This window comes from Lolium perenne, chromosome 6 (genome assembly GCF_019359855.2).
Source record: "Lolium perenne isolate Kyuss_39 chromosome 6, Kyuss_2.0, whole genome shotgun sequence".
NCBI classification, from domain to species: domain Eukaryota; kingdom Viridiplantae; phylum Streptophyta; class Magnoliopsida; order Poales; family Poaceae; genus Lolium; species Lolium perenne.
In genome coordinates this window covers 211,360,335-211,374,511 of record NC_067249.2, presented here as the reverse complement: position 1 = coordinate 211,374,511, position 14,177 = coordinate 211,360,335, and the positions used below count along the sequence as shown (strand labels likewise).

Genomic DNA, 14,177 nt, shown 5'->3' with positions numbered 1-14,177 from the left:
TCCTGCGAGAAAGGAGTTAATCTGCCATGAGCACACTGGTCTTCATTAGGTTATACTTAGTTTGCATACCCTTACTTTGATAACTGTTTGTAATGATTAGCGCCATCCTCGTCCTCATCTTAATTACTCCCTCTGTCCACAAATAAGTTTCTCAGATTTTATAGGTACAAAGCTGCTTTAGTATGTAGACATATCTCTATGTATGCAAGTGTCCCTGCAGGTTTGGCCTCTGATTTGAAAAAAAAAAATGTATATGATGGCTTATATTGACCTGCAGGCAGGGGGTGCGTTGTTGTGAACTGAACTGCTGAAAGTTTAATCGTCATGCATGGTCAGATTATGGTCTTCATTTTTTGAAATCAGAGTAATAGCTACCACTATATAATACGGCTATTTTTTAAATCAAATAAGCCATCACCATGATGCACAAGCAATTATTGGCCGTTGTATTTTCTCACATCAGTTCTCCAACACTTGATCCAGCGATCAAAATTCCTTGGATTCGGTCGGCAACCCCGCGCGCCAAAGCTTCATAACGCAGACAATCCATTTTAATCTAGAAATATGCTGGAAATTTCTTTTGTCGATTCAAAAAATGAGCCATCATTTAAGTAAGCAATTCTCTGAGTGAAACTGTGTTCAGACAGCAAAAAGGCGTCCACGGTTTTTAGATCCACCGATCCGCGGTTTTGTTTCTCTGGATGACTGAATTTGAGAAGCGAGTAACAGCGGACACACATAGATTGTAACAGCGGACACACATAGATAGATAGTTGGATTCAGAAAATGAGCCATCATTTAAATATGCAACTCTCCCACCTTATTCAAAAGGTTCAGACCAGCAAGAAGCCGTCCACGGTTTTTAGACCCACTGTTTTGTTTTTCTGAATGATAGCTAGCTGCCAATCCGCAAATACATAGATGGCACAAGTTATAGTCATCGATACACTTGGAGAAACTAAATAGCTAACAGATTCAGAAATACAACCAGACTGCACTACTAATATAAAATTGAAATATCTTAGCCGCAAGCTTCAAACACACTTTCTGCCGCAAGCCTCTAACGCAACTAACTTCTTGTTGGTAGCCACACGTGACCAAGCAACAGTAATAGTTACCTTAGCATCATCAAGGCGACATTTCTGCTGGCTTACGTTGCAAGCTCTGGGCGTGAACCGTGCACGAGTTCCAGCAGAGATAACACCAGATTTGGAGTAGGCTTGGACGACGACGTCCAACACTCCTTGTAGTTCTACAGAAACCACTTGCCTCAACAGATGTACATAACCATCTTCACCTTTCAGCACGGCTTCATCTTTCGAATCAATCAACACAATCTGGGTGGCTGAGCGGTGGGCTGAGGGATCAATATTACGACTGAATTGCCCATCCTTGACCACTACTTTCCCTGGTAGTGGGGAGCAAGCAACTATGCCACCGTATTTGAAAGGCCATGACCCATCGCCTCTGACACCCAAGATAGTGGCCTGGACCGTTTGTTTAACTGGCTCCAAGCACAACTCTAGCGTGCAGAAGACATTCTTGAAGCAGATGGTGGAAACGCAACCCATGTAATGGCGTGCAGAACTGATCAATGCTTTATCTTGAGAGCCAGCTGCACCTTTTACTCTTAGTTCGATTTCGATGCAAACCTTGTCTGTAAACACGATTGCACGGGATGGACCAATCAAGTGCAGAATTGTATCCTGCAAGCATCACCAAGCATCAATCACCAACTAGCGTGCAATCAAGATGTAAAAGAAGATAATCAAGGTAGTAGCATACATACATTCTGTTTCAGTTCTTGGGCCTCGCTAATATCACGAGAGAAGAGAAGATTTCGGTTGCATTCCACGGTGTCTCGAATGGCAACCACACCATACACAGAAAATGGAAACTCAAGGCCACCATGAATTCGTGTGAGTTTGATGGAGAAGATCTGCAGGGTTTCTGGGACGGAACAGGAAGAACTGCTGTAAGGACTGCGTCCAGGTGTGTAGTGTGTAAACTGCATGGAACTCAGATTCGCTGCACCCAAGAAAGTGGAGTGTGTTAGAAATTAACATGCATGAACCAGCACTAGAAAAGCAGCAAATTATGTAAACTGATCCCTTTCTCAAGTTTCAAGCAAACAAAAAAAAAACCCTTCCATTTATATAAATGAAAAGCACATAACAACTAGCTAAACAAGAGAGTGTTTGTCAGTTGCTCACTTATATCTGTGAATAAACCACATGTTTTCCTCAATTTGGACTCCCAGAATGTCCGGTATGACGCAAATCTCTCTGCCTCGAAATTCATCTCCTCTTCAGCGGCCGTCAGTGGTGTGGCTGATTCGACGCGATTCTCTAACGCAACTCGCCCCATCTTGCTCGTAGCCACACAGGACCAAGCAATAGTAATAGTTACCTCAGCATCATGAAGGAGACATTTCTCCTGGCTTATGTTGCAAAGTTTGGGCGTGAAACGGACACGAGTTCTGTGAGTGGCAGCACCATATTTGGAGTAGGCTTGTATGACAACGTCCAATGCTCCTTGATGTTCTACAGAAACAACTTGCCTCCACAGATGTACATGACCCCTAGCACCTTTCAGCATTGCTCTATCTTTTGAATCAATCAACACAATAGGCATATTACGACTGAATCCACTATTAGGGGCCAGCATTTCCTCTGATAGTGGGCAGCAAGCAACTAGGCCACCATATTTAAAAGGCCATGACCCATCATCTTTGACAACCTGGACACCCAAGATAGTGGCTTGGACAGTTTGTTTAACCTGCTGCAAGCGCAAATGTAGCTTGCAGAAGATGTTGTACAAGGTGATTTTAGACAACCCAGTATGGTGTTCTCCCATGTAAGGGTGCGCAGTACTGAACAACGCTATATCTTTAGAGCCTGCCCTGCCTTTTACTTTTAGTTCCACTTCAATGCAAACCTCGTCCACGTTTACGATTGCACGGGATGGACCAATCAAGTGGAGAAAAGGATCCTGCAAGCATCATCAGTCCACTCATCAATGACCAACGTGCAATCAAGATGTACAAAAATAAAATCAAGGTAGTAGCATACATACATTATGTGTCAGTTCTTGGGCCTCGCTCCTATCGCAAGAGAAGAGAAGATTTCGGTTGCGATCCACGGTATCCCGAACGGCAACCACGCCATACACAGACAACGGAAACTCAAGGCCACTATAAAGTTTTGCGAGTTTGATGGAGAAGATCTGCAAGGTTTTCGGGGTGGAACAGGAACTGCTGTAAGGACTACTGTATCCAGGTGCGTATGGTGTAAACTGCATGGAACTCAGAACAGCTGCACACAGGAAAGTGGAGGGTGTGTCAGAAATCAACATGCATGAACTAGCAACAGATAAGCAGCAAACTAAGTAAACTGGCCCCTTCCTCATGTTTCAAGGAAAAAAAAAAGCAGAACCCCTGCCGTTCATATAAATAAAAAGGACACGGCCACTAGCTAAACAAGAGAGGGTTTGTCAGTTGCTCACTTATATCTGTGAATAAACCACAGGTTTTCCTCCATTGAGACTCCCAGAGGAAACGGTGTGAAGCGAAACTCTCCGCCTCGGAAACCATGGCCTTGGCTACATCACTCTTGGCCACTTGTGTGGCTGATTTGCCTCTGTCATGATCAAGATCATCTTGGACGGAGTACTCTCGCATTGACATAGTGGCACTGGGATATGTAGGTTTGTTCTCCAAATCGTCGCACACTGAATTCCCACTCCTCTTTCTCTCTGAAAGCTTCTTGAAGTTGGCCATCATAGCATTATGTGCCTCCTCCCACGCTGCTTCCTCTTTTATCAGTTTCTCCCGATATTCTGGTGGCATCCTTGAGTAAATAGCCTCCACTCTTCTCCGGACTGATTCTTCAGTCTCCAGACTGATCACCTGTTGGTTCATGGCTGATTTGCTGCTGCCCACCGTCACAGCTTCTTCAGCTTTCCAGGCTTCTGTCACAGATTCTTCATGTCTTCCAGCAGAAGCAACAGCTTTCCCAGCATCTTCATCCTTCACCTTCTTCTGATTCTTCTTTATTGCCAACTGCTCTAGGTGTTCTTTGTGTAGTGTCGCAACCTCTTTGAGTACTGTTAACCCTTGGTAACTGCTCTCAGCAGGCTGGTGGCTACCAATCGAATCATCCGCATGTTCCCTGCTCTTTTTCGTCTCCTTCATCTTCTGCTTAGAATTGGGTTTCTTAGCCTTTGCCTCCATCTGCAGTGGCTTCTCGAAGCCCTAGGTCGATTAGGTTTGTGCTCCTTGGATAATAAACCCGTGTGTTCGTCTGCCTCTATCTTATTATTAAGTCCCCGCTTCGGCAGCGGGCACCCTTTGTCATTGTTATCTCGTCATTAAGCTGTAATCAAACATACTCCGTATCGAACTCCCCTTGGGTTGGGTGTGGTGTGAGGAAACCAACGGGTTTAAACAAAACTCTATAGCTAGAATATAGATACGCCCCACAAAATCAGCACTCACCCGGCGGAGCAGCAGATTCTTGGAGGCCGACAGGGTGGGAGGAGTGTCGGGCGGAGCTGCCGGCCCCAAACGAGCAGGCCGCCGTCGTGGACCTCACCGGCGCGCTGAGTGGCCGGCAGGGGCGACACGACGCGGGACCGTGGCCTCACCTCACCTTCCGCCGCTTTAATTGCGCCGGCCCTCCTTCCCATCCCGCTTTGCGCTGCTATCCATGGACTTCCCGAACAGGCGGCGCCAAACCTCCGCTCCGCTGCTGCCCTGACTCCTACCTATACCCACAGCAAACTGATCGAAGACGGTTAATTGCTCAGAATGATAGGATCCAGATCGATGCTAATGACAGATCATCTGTGACTTTGGGTCAGTTTCTTCAGAAAAAAAAAAAAAGCCGGAACCGGATTCCAAGGCTGCAGTAGGTGCAGCTTCTGAACATTTTCTCCAAATAATTTCTTCTTGGGTTGCAAACAAAGCGGAGTGTGGCTCATCTATTCCGGGTGGTATAGTTCAGGGGACAGAGTCTGCAGCCTGCCAGGCATCGAGGGATGCGGTGCAGAATGATTCGGGAAACAGTTGGGAGAAAAAAGTGAGTGAGAAGAACAATGGGCGGTTCTGTTCGTGAGATGGCGGCGCCAAGGAGGAAACCGCTGCCGGCGGCCGACAGCCTCAACTCCGTCGAGCGTGCTCCCTGCTAGCTCGGGCGACTTGTACAGTTATTCTGAAATTTCTGATGCTGAATGCTAGCTGGCCATTGTAAGATCCCTGTTTCTCTCGTTTCCGCGATCCTTCGGGAATCTTGTCTTGGTTTCGGTCCCGAACCTGTTGCGTGGAAAGAGTAGAAATTCATACTGAAAACCGGAGGTACTCGTACAATCAGTCATACAGACGGCCGTATGCATCATTTCGATGCAGAGGCTGGGGAAACCCATTTCGAAAAATCAGTCATACAGTCGATCTGAACTTGGGTCTTCCATACATTTCCATGCAGCACTTTATTCACAATATTAGTATGAACATGTGGTACGTATTCCCAGAGATGCGGGAAATAACACCGAATCAAACCTCATGTACGCATAGCACCAGGTCTGTCAGATTGTTTGCCATTACAATTGCCTTCAGAAGTTCATTCTAGCATGAGAATCAACGTGTTCAAATGTATGTAGTACAAGGTTCAGTGATCATTCTAGCGAGGGAATCGACATGTTCAAATACAACTACATGAGAAACCTGCCGGTAGCAGTCAACTGAACCTCAAGTTACAGTTCAGTGATCATCCTAGCATGAGAAACGATATGTCCAAATACATGTACAAGAGAAACCTGCCAGTAGCAGTCAACTGAGCCTCATGTTCCGGTTCATGCTATTCTGGAGATCGAGCACATCAGGCTGCATCCTCCTTACAAGTTCTGTCCTCTGCTTGATGCGCAGCAGCTTGTCAAAGACACACCAGGGAAAGCTGATGAAGTGTGGCCGGAGATCATAACCTTCATTGTAAGAACCCCAGTAGTCCGGGTGATAGGTGACATGGTACCAAGCGGATGCCTTGGCGTAGGAGGCTTCATGACCATCCCTGCTCTCATCTGCGCTCATCTCGCTGAACCATGACCTTGCTTCTTTCCGCAAAGATCTCACCGCCAGTCTGATAGCATCGGCATCACTGCTCTTGGTAAAATTCTTTGCCATCTTAAGAATGCATCCGCTTATTATCTCAGCCTCGCTTTTTATTCCGTAGTGATCCATCAGGTTACCCAACTTGAAGTCATACTCTCCCTTGAACCACACAGCTTCGTCGATGTAGTCTTCGTAACCATCAACAATCATATCAGTGTCATATGACCGCCTTGCCACGTCCTTTGTGAAGTGCCCTATGTGAGGGTTCTGCTTCTTTATTTCCCTATACAGCTTCCCTATTACTCCCTTAGATTCATAGGTAGCTCTGTCAAGCTTCTCCATAAAATCTGGATACTCCCTCACATGTAGTTCAGACGGAATTTGAGCCGGCACTCCTGTCTTTGGGTAATCGACGGCAATCGAGAAGAGCTCAGCCAGCTTAATGCAGGGTGTACTTTCAGCCTTAAGATCTTCCTTATCCGCAAAGACTACATGCGCGTTGGCGATGATTCCCAGACTCTCATTAACTATGTAATTTGTAAAGTACTCATGTACTTCCTGCACGGTATTAGAAAAGTTCCGAAGCAAGGTCAAATTTGTTTAAGTACATATACTGGAAATTTCCTTAAAGAACTGACTCAGAAAAGATAAACAGGAAATAGGGTTAAATAGTCAGCTTTTCATGAATGCAAGAACCAGACTCTAAAAGCAATTCACAGTAAGAAGCATGACTTGTGACAACAATGATGGCAACAAACTATCAATTGTTAGCATGAAGCCATCAAAATGACTATCTGGGCAAAAAAAATTGGAATACCTCAATCCTAACATCATGATCTAATGTTTCTGTTAATGCTGGAGTGTACTCCATAGGTGCCACCATACGAGTTGGAATGAGATCTGGATCCCATGAAACAAAATAAATGTCTCCGTCAAGATCACTCCCTGAACACTCATTAGGGTGAGGCCTGCATAAACCACATTTGAAATGATGTCGTTAGCAAAGGACAACCAAAAGAAAAGTACAACTTCCAACAAGTACTAATGGATCAGATATGACAGCCATGAGCAGCGCCTAGATTTCACTACCAAAATGTTCTTCGATTTAATATATAACAAATTGTTTCGTCTTCCACTGTTGCTTTCTAGCAATTCAGGAAGATCACGTTTCCAGAAATGAGATTTTGCTAAAAAGCATACTGGGGTGAACTGGAAAACATAGAATATATTACTAAATACTTGCCTTGGCCCTTGCTGTGGAAAGACAACACAGTCAACCATGTGGTTCAGAACAGGATAATAAACAGCCTGGAGAATACGGACATCGCCCGGGTGGAGGCAAGGGTTTTTGGCAACCACAACTTTTCCAGTTACTTGTTCGATATCACGGCCAGTTGCACTGGTAGAAGCTTGAATGAAAACTTGTCCATACTCCAGCATGCCTGTTTCATCCAAGCATCCCATCATTGCACGTCCTTTTTGGATAAGTATCCTTGATCTCGTTTTCAGTTCTAGCAACTTGGATGCTCTAAAGGTTTGTAGCAGCATAGAAAGATATGGTTCAAGATCAGGCTTGTAGCCACATAGCAGCAATTCCTTCACCGTATTGGTAATCTCTCCCATGGGCATAAGTTCAATCGCCTCAATAGCAGCTTGTGGTTCAGTTACCATTCTGTTTAACTGCTTCACAGCCTCTTGTTGCTTCCGTTCAAATATGTTATCACTGACTCCTAGTGTTGAAAGAAGAGTGATTAGCTGCCGATTCAGGAAGCATGGCTGGTACTTGCTGTATGCAAGGACATCTAGTGTGATGTTGTCTGACTGAAACTTTGACATGCTTCCTCTTAAAGAAAGTTTCCAGTGCGATCTTGGGTCAATAGCGACGACACCTTTATAACCTCCATACCTTATTTGGAAAGCCGAGGGAGTAAAGCGGATCATTTTGCACTTCATAGACACTTCCTTTGCAAAATCAGCTGAGATGGTTCCAATTCCATCAGAAAATACATACTTCGTACCATTTGTTATATCTGGAATTTTGTCAACCTCATACTGATGTACTTTCAAGGTTTCCGTTGAGGAACTAAAAGACTGACCAAGCCTTGCAGCATACTTTGCCACATTTCTAATATTACGGAAGTTTCCCATCCACTCCCTGATGTCACTGGCAGATAACCCTGGCCGAGAAGCAAACATCCATGCAGAGTTATCTCTGAGCTGGCTTGAAGAAAAGGCTAGAAACTCAAAGTGCTTGTCACTGATAGTGATGCCATTTGAAAGGACTGAAAGAACTCTGTTATACAGAGCAGTTCTCCTTGTATTATTTCCTGGAGCAGACCGTGGTGATAAATCAGTTGAACGGAGCTTCTCACAGTCCTCATCAACAAATGAAATCCGAAGGAAGTTATCCAAATCAGAAGCATAATTCCGTATAACACGATTGGAGACATTAATCTCAGGACCACAAAAGTACACTTTCACAGGGGTAACTTGCACCCTGTAGACATATACCAACCCATCATCCAGAGATATGCTGGGTGATGTTAACACGTAGCGTGATCTCCGATTTTTTTTGTATTGTTCTGATAACCAGTTTGTTGGATTCAAGCAAGTCTTTTTTAGGTATGCCATCTTTTCAAGTGCACGCTTTATATGGTCAATACATATATATTGTGGGCTGACCAGACGGAAGAAGTTGTCATCAAGTGTTGGCCCACTAAGTGTCCCATTCTGAACCAAGTGGCTGATCTTGAAGAGTATGTCATAGGGGACATCAATGTAACAATGAGATTTCACAATTGGAACAAAGCAAGTATTGCTAGAGTATGAATATCCACACTGGCAATGAAACTCAGAATTGCATTCTTCATAGTAAACAAAGTACTCGCGAATGTTTGGGAGATCAGCAAGATATGGTAGCTCCAGACATAGAACATATGATTGGCCAATGCTTGCTGATGGAGTAAAGTCAGTTGTTCTGGTCCACTGATCATCTGTATCATCCCTGAAATAGTTGAATAAAGGATCCTCGTACATATAACCAGAACGGCGTGGGTTTGGTTCATAAATTTTTGGAGCAGATAGAACCTGAAAAACAACAACATTTCGCAATTTGAGGTCATCAAAATTCTAGAAAAGTAAGTGTTCATTAAACAGAAACTAGGAAGTAACTAAAAATGGTTCCTGCATAATCAACATTTTCAGGAGCTACACGAATATCGAGAAAATAACGGAAACGTATAACAGCAATTGGTGTTCCCATCCCACCATCTTGTGGCATAACTTTCAATGGACGGATTATCACTATATCAACACTCTAGAGAAACATTGGTGTGCACTTAGCAACAAAAAAAAAATGCATATAAGTAAACTCCAATGGACCTCCAGCATTCCAAGCATGGCAAAATGATCATTGACGAAAAGGCAACAGTATGAAGTGTAACAATGATATAGTCAGGCAGCAGAAGAGAACGCATGTGCGCATGAATCCTTTAGTAAAAAATTCAAGCGTTCATTTATAGGGAAGCTGTAATGTGAAGACAAGAGTTATACACTTGAACAATGTGAACACAGAGTTATGTACTTGCACAGTTGCACGATAATCTACAAATCTGAAATCTAAGGAACAGCAAAAGTACAATGAGTTAGCAAGTAGAAGTAAAGTGAAATCATGAAAAGCATGTTCAAGCAAACATTAACTTGTGTTCCGCAGCTAATAATACCTGAATCAGGAGGAACTTTTCCCGTGACCCAAGTGGACTGTGAAGCTGGATCTCCCATATGCTCTCGTAGGAAAGCTCAAGCTTGTATTTCTTCGAGTTGTACAAGAGGCAAAAGTCAATCTTCTTCATAGCAAATCCAAAGTCAACAGAGACATCCGTTCCGCTCCACAGAACAGATAGAACTCTTTCCTTCAGAAGGCAGCCAAGATGCAGTGTTGCACCCTGTAAGTTAAAAATCGTAGTTCTTGGTCTTGGAACAATGTCACGTTCCGCAGGTCGGGCCTTCAGATAATAGCTTCCATAATTAAGTGCCTTCCTTCGAGCCGCATTCTCCACCAGTGAGGCATGTGCCTCGGTCTGGAACTGAACAATAGCGAAAGATCTTGAGTTTGCAGAGATGACCTTTGGAGGCCTGAGCTTGACTGCGTAGACGTTGCCAGTACCAACAATTTGCTCCAGCAAATCCTTGACATGGTCAGCATGGACAGTTGCCGGAAATCCTGACACCTGAATAGTCTTGCCACCCATGGTGATGGTGCATACCAAGACTACACCGGTGCATAATCATGATAAAAGAACAGTCAGTCATTGGAAAGCATGAGCAGATCTGTAAATCTATGGTAGGTTTTGATTTTGCAGATCTATCTTTGAGTTCTTTTGTTTCAGTTTCTGAACTAATAAAGAAGTAGCGCAATGTATGAAATGCTAAATACTGGTATGGATAAACAATAGGGTGCACTGATATTAGGCATCAAATTTGGCAGTATCTTTTGAGGAACTAACTAGCTAAGTAGATGCATGCACAGGCAAATTCAATTACAGTGCAATAGAATAAACATAAACAGGTCAGAAAAAAAAAACGTCCCTCTTCATCAAGCAGTAGCAAACAGCCATCTCGGGTAAAGCAAAAGAACAGGTCAAAAGGTCAACAACATATAGTAAGACGAACCAAAAGATCTGCCAGTAAATCATGATAAAAACAGTCAGTCATTGGAAAGATGGACAGATCTGTAAATCTATGGCAGGTCCTGATTTTAGGGAAAAAAAACTCAGGTTGCTGATTTATCTTTGAGTTCCTTTACTTCAGTTTCTGAACTAATAAAGAAGTAGCGTGATGTATGAAATGCTAAATACTGGTATGGATAAAGAATACGGTGCACTGATATTAGGCATCTAATTTGGTATCTTTTGAAGAACTAACTAGCTAGGTAGATCCGTAGATGCAACATAGTTCGCAAAAAATAAAAGGTAGATGCATACACGGGGGGTTTCACCCATAATTAGAAGTTGTTTTCTCGGAGACACATTGCATTGCAATGCAATAGAATAAACATGCCGGGAAAAAAAAGGCAATACGTTTCTCTTCATCAGGCACTAGCAAACAGCCATCTCGGGTAAAGCAAGAACAGGTCAAAAGGTCAACGACATATAATAAGACGAACCGAAAAGATCTGTCAATAAAACAATCAGGGACGCACATTGTGCTACTGCCGCTACGCTTCTCATCCTACCTTGTTTATTCCTTCCCAAAAATAAACAAATGCAGAAACACCTCTATTACTGGCAACCATGTGCGGACTGAGGGTGGGGTTTAGTTGAACCCCCAAAAATTCAGGAAAACACAAGCAGCGCTCGAACCTGGGCACCAAATCCCATTGGACCGGACCAACTCCAATCGATCTAATCTAGACGAGCAAAACTCTGGTTGATCTCGCGCGCTGCAAAAATAAAGCAACCGCAAAAGAGGAACCTAACGGAACCATGGACGAAGCAAGCAAGCAAGCAAATCGGGGCCAAGCTGCGAATGCTTGGGGCTCCGGTTGCTCGCCGCCGCCCCAAACCAAAGAGGGGAGCCCCGGGAAACGAACCGAAGACTCGGAGCAGATCCGTCCAAGCAAGCAAGCTAGGGTTCCTTCCTTACCGGCGAAACGGAGGTATCAGACCGGCGCCACTCCGGCACCACCAGCGGCAGCGGGCCTGGCTTGCCGCACTCCACCGCCGTCGCCGCTCGGCCCACCGGAATGTGGAGAGGAGGCGAGGACGGCGGTGGGGATCGGAGCGCGAGGGCGGCGGAGCGGAGCGCCGGATTGTTGTGTTGACAGGGCGTGAAGAGCAGAGGCGACTGTTGGAAGAAGCGTCGTTGAATGTGCGCGTAACATTTAAGACGAACTGCCTAGGTGGGACCGGGAGATGCCAGGAAGGATATGGGAGGCTGACAAGTGGGGCCCACACCCGCCTCATCCAGTTGTCCACATATGCTGCCTACTCATCATGCCCTGATAAAACGGAATCCAATTGTGACATTTTGTAGTTAACTCAAAACGGGATGAGCGGGCCTAAAGATGCCAAGAAAGGATCGTTGATTGTGCTCCAAGATTCGAGATGTTGGGCCTGTTTGTTTGGGTTGTGGCTGGCTGGCTGTGCAGGAAAAGCTGTTGTGCAGGAGATGGAAGGCTCACCTTAAGGGCATCTCCAGCGGGCCGACGCATTTCGGACGTCCGAAATGTCCGTTTGCGCCGGGCCGCGGACGCGTTGTGGGCCAGGGCGACCGTTTGCGTCGGGGGTAGCTCCAGCGGTGCGGACGCATATTTTATCCCGGGACAGCGTCAAGGTCGCTAATTGCGTTTTACGTCCCGTCGAGGACTGCCGCCGGCGATTAACTGTTCCCGCGCGGAGACGATAATTCCCGCGCGCGCCCAATACATTGGCAAGTTTCGCCGGCGGTTCGCGCGCGCGGGAAACGCCCGCGCGCCAACGCCGTTTCCCGCCCCGCCGTGGCTATATATGGTGGACACCGACGGGGGCGACGGGCACACCTCAAGCTACCATCCATCCATGGCCGACCACATGAATTGGGAGCACGTTGTTCACATGTGCCGCCAGCTCCACCTAGAGGAGGAGGAAGACGAGGTAGCCGCCGCCGGCGTTGAGGCGCAGCAGCTGGACCTGGAGGTGGCGGCGGCGGAGGCGGAGGTCGCGGAGGCGGAGGCGGCAGAGCGCGCGGAAGGGCGCCTCGTGGCGACCAGGGCGGAGATCGCCAACGCCATGGCCGAGCTCGCCGACGCCAGGGCCGAGCTCGCGGAGGCGCGGGCGGCCATCGATGCCCCTCCGGCCGACGCCGTCATCCACGACATCGCGGACGACGATGTCCCCGTGTCCATGCGCTTCGAGTGCGCCGGTGACCACCGGGTTACGCTCGCGTCCTTCGAGTCCCTTCTTGGGGGCCCAGCGCCGTCGAGCTTGGGCGGCGGAGGAGGAAGCCCACGGCTATGCGATGGCCATGGCTGGGGGGTTAATGTGCTCCGACCTGGACTCGCTCCCGCGTAGGGGCCCTTCTCCCGCGCGGGTCGAGCAGGAGAACCGGGAGCTGGAGGACGCCATCGCCGCCAGGGACGAAGCTGTGGCGGCGGCTAGGGGCAGGGCCCGCTTCGTCGCCGACGTGGCGGCGATCCAGGCGGCGGTCGAGCGGAGGAGGAAGCGGCGGCGGCGGTCGGCGGAGGAGGAAGCGGCGGCGGCGGTCCAGCGGAGGAGGACGCGGCGGCGGCGGTCGACGGCGGCGGAGGAGGAGGCCGGCGGCGGCGGCGGTCCAGCGGCGATGAGAGGAGGAGGAGGCCCGGGCGACGGCGAAGGCGGCGGCTACCAAGGTGGCCGTTGCAACGGTGACGGCCCTGTGGGACAGCTCCCTGGCCGAGGCCCTCGAACGCCGCAAGCGGCAGGACGAGCAGTCCGTTCGCCGGCGTGCGCGTCGCGGGGAGTGCAAGAAGCGCTCCCGCTTCGACGACGGCGCCGGCCCATCCGGCGGCCAGTATTAGGGCGCGCGACTGCGAGTAACCGAGGCCGGTGTAGGCCGCGCGGCGGCGAGTAGGTACGGCCATTGTAGTTTTAGGTTAACTCGACTAACCATCTTACAGAGATGGTCCTTTTGGCCAATCAATAGTAAATGAAAAAATCTTTTGCTTACCTAGTCACTACCGACCGGGCCCGGATGTACCCAACGTGGACATTTTCCGCGACCGCCGAGCGTCTACGGAGACGCAAACCTGGCGCATATTTGGGCCAGGTTTGCGTCTCCGCGGAGCCCGGTCACTTTGCGTCGCCCCGCTGGAACAGGCCCCAGACGCATTTCCGGTCACGGCGGACGAAAACGGTCGCTCAGCGACCGTTTGCGTCGCGCCGCTGGAGATGCCCTGAGGGAGCTCGGCCGGGGAGGAGCGGGCGGACTAGTGGACGACCGACGACGGCGTGTTCCGGCTAGGACGGGGCCGAATCGGAACTTGCTGCCGTCGTTGACCTTCAAGGACCTTCAAGGATTGGGCGGGAGCGGGGCGGACAGGGGCGAGTCGGCCGAGTCG

At 47.8% G+C, this 14,177-nt stretch overlaps 2 protein-coding genes across 2 annotated transcripts; both read right to left on the bottom strand.

Moving 5' to 3' along the window:
- Nucleotides 1-778: 778 nt before the first annotated feature.
- On the bottom strand, nucleotides 779-5,452 carry LOC127306205 (uncharacterized). Its single transcript, XM_051336831.2, has 5 exons — nucleotides 3,505-5,452; nucleotides 3,076-3,314; nucleotides 2,214-2,991; nucleotides 1,790-2,028; nucleotides 779-1,706 (listed from the first exon to the last, which is right to left on the bottom strand). Exons 1-5 carry the CDS (start codon nucleotides 4,229-4,231, stop codon nucleotides 1,035-1,037), a joined length of 2,655 nt encoding a protein of 884 aa, XP_051192791.1. The 5' UTR covers nucleotides 4,232-5,452; the 3' UTR covers nucleotides 779-1,034.
- A 126-nt stretch (nucleotides 5,453-5,578) lies between these two features.
- On the bottom strand, nucleotides 5,579-11,954 carry LOC127306203 (probable RNA-dependent RNA polymerase 1). Its single transcript, XM_051336829.2, has 5 exons — nucleotides 11,747-11,954; nucleotides 9,826-10,373; nucleotides 7,347-9,190; nucleotides 6,921-7,071; nucleotides 5,579-6,661 (listed from the first exon to the last, which is right to left on the bottom strand). The coding sequence occupies exons 2-5, from the start codon at nucleotides 10,351-10,353 to the stop codon at nucleotides 5,825-5,827; spliced, it is 3,360 nt and encodes a 1,119-aa protein (XP_051192789.1). The 5' UTR covers nucleotides 10,354-10,373; nucleotides 11,747-11,954; the 3' UTR covers nucleotides 5,579-5,824.
- Nucleotides 11,955-14,177: the final 2,223 nt, after the last annotated feature.

Excerpts from the sequence above, each read along its gene's own strand:
- LOC127306205 (XM_051336831.2), bottom strand. The coding sequence starts at position 4,231 with ATGGAGGCAAAGGCTAAGAAACCCAATTCTAAGCAGAAGATGAAGGAG. Across the intron at positions 2,992-3,075 it reads CCCAAGAACTGACACATAAT|GATCCTTTTCTCCACTTGAT; the intron begins GTATGTATGCTA and ends TGATGCTTGCAG. Across the intron at positions 1,707-1,789 it reads CCCAAGAACTGAAACAGAAT|GATACAATTCTGCACTTGAT; the intron begins GTATGTATGCTA and ends TGATGCTTGCAG.
- LOC127306203 (XM_051336829.2), bottom strand. The coding sequence starts at position 10,353 with ATGGGTGGCAAGACTATTCAGGTGTCAGGATTTCCGGCAACTGTCCAT. Across the intron at positions 9,191-9,825 it reads AAAAGTTCCTCCTGATTCAG|GTTCTATCTGCTCCAAAAAT; the intron begins GTATTATTAGCT and ends GTTGTTTTTCAG. Across the intron at positions 6,662-6,920 it reads ATCATGATGTTAGGATTGAG|GAAGTACATGAGTACTTTAC; the intron begins GTATTCCAATTT and ends AATACCGTGCAG.